The 3715-nt window shown below is 50.7% G+C and overlaps 1 protein-coding gene across 1 annotated transcript in view; it reads right to left on the bottom strand.

Moving 5' to 3' along the window:
• Window positions 1-235, bottom strand: part of MRGBP (MRG domain binding protein) — a 7188-nt gene extending 6953 nt beyond the window's left edge. The window contains exon 1 of the mRNA XM_019548095.1: window positions 64-235. Within this exon, the coding sequence (XP_019403640.1) occupies window positions 64-235 (172 nt within the window). The remainder of the gene's footprint in view (window positions 1-63) is intronic.
• Between the last annotated feature and the right edge of the window lie 3480 nt (window positions 236-3715).

Below are 3715 nucleotides of genomic sequence, written 5' to 3'. Positions count from 1 at the left end.
GGCCTGCCGCCAACGGCTGGCGAGCCGCGAGCACACGCGAGCGCCGGGGGGCTTCGCACTGACCAACGCCCCGCGCGGGGACGCGCCGCACACAGCGACGGTGCGGGGGACGCTCGGACACGGGCGCCGCGATGGCAGCTTTGGCCGGCGACGAACGGCGCTTACGACGTTCGTAAACAGACACCTTGACGTCAGTCTCGACTTGCGAGGAGTGGCACTTCGGCCACTTGTACATGGACACCTTGACGTCAGCCAGGACTCGCGACGACGGCACTGAAGCCGTGTGACAACGGACACCTTGACATCAGTTCTGACTTGCAATGAACGGCACTTACTATGTTCATAAATAGACAACATCAGTCTCAACTTGCGACGAACGGCACTCCTGACGTTCAAAACCAGACACCGTGACGTTGACTGGCGATGAATGGCACTTAGGATGTTCAAAAACAGACACCTTGATGGCAGTCGGGACTTGCAATGAACAGCACTTACAATGTTCATAAACAGACACTTTAATGTCAGCCTCGACTTGCGACGAATGGCACTTAGGATGTTCAAAAAAGGACACCGTGACGTCAGTCTTGACTTGCGATGAACGGCACTTACAACGTTTGTAAATGGACCCCTTGATATCAGTTTTGACTTGCAACAAACGGCACTTCTGTCGTTTGTACGTGGACGCTTTTGGACGCCGGGTTTGACTTGACAACGCCGGACCCAGTGCCACGCCGGTGAAGGAGTTTGTGGCATTGCCAGTCTCCCCGGAGCACAACTGTGCCAACTTCCTGGGATGCTTTCTTTAAGAAAGCAGACGGGAGTCTCAGCAAAGCTGTGGACAAGACTCCTGAGAAGACTCCTAACAAGAGCCCTTCAAAAGGGCCAGCCACGAACCCTTCAAAAGGTCCAGCAAAGAAGTCCTTCCAAATCCATACGATTGCTATTTACAATATAAATACATTCATGTAGCTATATTACTCATCTATAATTGGTTGAGCACAAAATTCTGGGTTATTCTGGTGAAAACAGGGTATCGGGCCTGGGTTCAGGAACCAATCTCCCATTTATAACATTGCTCGTATGGGAACATCGGTTCTGAGTTACAACATTTCAACTTGACATGCGGTTTTTAGGAACCAATTGTGTCGTAAGTCTGAGGACCACCTGAATATGCAAGCACGCGGGCATGTTCGCGTGGCATGTTGCGGGCAGGCTGCTCTTCTGGAAACCTTCCAGAGTGGATTCAGTGTTGGCTTGGTGGTTAGGAGGCACATTAACCCCACTGTGGGAGCCAATCTAGACTTAGAAATCACAGAAAATGAGGGTAGGAAGGGACCTCAGGAGGTCACATCTAGTCTGTCCCCCTGCTCAAAGAAGGGCCAGCCCCAGCTGCATCATCCCAGCCAAGGCTTTGTCTAGCCAGGTCTTAAAAACCTCCAAGGATGGAGAGTCCACCACCTCTCTGGGCAACCTGTTCTAGTGTTTTACTATCCTCCTTGTGAGAAATTTCTTCCTACTATGCAACCTCAACTTCCCTTGCTGCAACTTGAGCCCATTGCTGCTTGTTCGGTCATCTGCCACCACTGAGAACAGCCCAGCTCCATCCTCTCTGCAACCCCCTGCAGGGAAGTGAAAGCTGCTATTCAATCCCCCTCAGTCTTGTCTTCTGCAGACTATATCAGCCCAGTTCCCTCAGCCTGTCCTCATAAATCATGTGCCGCAACCCCCAGACCATTTTTGTTGCATCTGCAAAGGGGAACAGCAGCCAGCATCCTCCTGTAGAAAGCAACACCTGGTTTTCCCGTTAAACTAGACGCTCCACTGGTAGGCCGGGGCTCAGAGCTGAGTTCTTCTGTTTGAGATGGAAGGAAAAGCTGGGACTGCTTTACCAGAATGTATTAAATGCCATCTGCAGGGCTGTGAAATAGGAGCTTTGTTCCCAGGAGCAGCCAACGGCCAGCAGCAAGGCAGAACAAGGGCCAGCTGCAGAGCCTGTGGGGGGGATGTGGGCTGTCCACTGTGGGCTCTGGGCTCCTCGCTCTGCTGTCCATCCCCAGGAGCCTGCACCAGCTGGGCCTCCATGGCAAGGTGCCCCCTGCGTGCCCAGCCGCAGCGAGGGACACAACTTTGCACCACTGCTGCCAGGTGAGCAGGCGGTGCGGCTGGTGCAGGGCTCTTGGGGGCAGGAGAGCCCTACATCCTTCCCCACCCCACGTACAAATCTAGGGAAGCACAGGCCCCCCCCTTATGCCTCCCTTCCGGGGAGTGCATGCAGCAGCAGGGAGCTTCCCCGCCTCCACCTTCTGGACGAGCCGCCCGTGGCTCCGTCCCGCTCCGCGGCCGGGCTCTGCAGCCTCACATTCCTGCCCCGGGCTCCATGTATTGCCCTGGCTGGGCAGCACCCCCAGCCCCAGCTGCCAAACCTGCCCCACTCCCTCTCACTGTGGGGGCCTCAATCTGCCCCCCTCCCCATAGACTTACCTTCAGGCATCTGGGAGAGATGCTCTCCACTGCTGCCTGGGGCTGTATTCCTGGACACATGCACGTGTTCACATGCGCGTGGTGCCCCCTGCATCCTGTTCCCTGGAGCTCTGCCAGCCTGTAAGGGGAAACCTGCCATTTCACATGTTTTTCCATGGTGCACAGAAAACCTGGATCCCTGCACAATACTGGGAATCCAGGAAAAATGCTGTCCCAGAGTCATGCAGGCCAGGACCAAGACTTAATTTTCCCTTGTCGGGACTGTCCCACCCAATTAGGGACGGGTGGTCACCTACCCAAAATTTACTAGCTTCATTTTGTAAGACAAAGAGCAGGTGTCTGCTAGACAAACCAGCTTCATTTTCAAGATTCCTAATAGTCAGCATCATGGGTGCTCTTAGTCGCCTTGAAAATGCCAAGGCATAGCATCCATAAAACAAGTAGTTCCCATCATTTTTAAGGCTTCTAATAGCAGCTTTTTGACACCTGCTTTCCTTTCACCTAGTTCTATGTAGTTAATCAGAGTACAACTATGTTCCAAAGGAGGCAATGGGGGAAAAAAGATGCTAAGCACTTAAACAGTTGGTGCATGTGACCAATATTTGTTACAATGCGAGCTATAGGCAAAAAATTAAGACTAGTATTATGTCATGCAAATTAAGACAGTTATACAAAATAAGGCAAAAATACAACAAATTTACCCAGTATGCAGACAAGTGGAGCACCCTGTATTTCCTGGCAAGACTTAAAATTTCTGAGGAGACTGAATGGGTTCACCCACATTCAGTTCTACAAGATTATCTATAAGGGGTAATAGGGTTGCAATAGTACTTAAAGGGAGGTAGTTTGCACATGGATATGGAAAAGCCTGAGCTCCAAAGAGCTTGTGTTTTATGCAGACAAAGAGTGGATCATGGAACAGAGAAATGACATAACTTGCCTGAAGTCACACAGGGGGCAGCGCCATGCCCACTGGATCACTTCCATATGGTATTAATTAATGTTTACAAAGCACTCTGATTTTTTCTGATACAAAGTGATAAGTGAAATGCAAAAGAACACCTGGAAGGCTGTTGCCAGATATGGAATATATATTAAAAAACTTATAAACATAACTGTCCCAAATAAAACTGCAGCACTGCAACCGCTGTTGATACATTTTGAATATTTTCCAAGCAACTCTGAAAATGAAGGATAGTGAGAATTATAAAAATGTGGCTCACTGATTCCTCCT

Source organism: Crocodylus porosus, unplaced genomic scaffold (genome assembly GCF_001723895.1).
Source record: "Crocodylus porosus isolate Cpor-Errol unplaced genomic scaffold, CroPor_comp1, whole genome shotgun sequence".
Classification (NCBI taxonomy): domain Eukaryota; kingdom Metazoa; phylum Chordata; order Crocodylia; family Crocodylidae; genus Crocodylus; species Crocodylus porosus.
The sequence above is the reverse complement of the archived record's forward strand: the minus strand, read 5'-3'. Positions and strand labels throughout refer to the sequence as shown.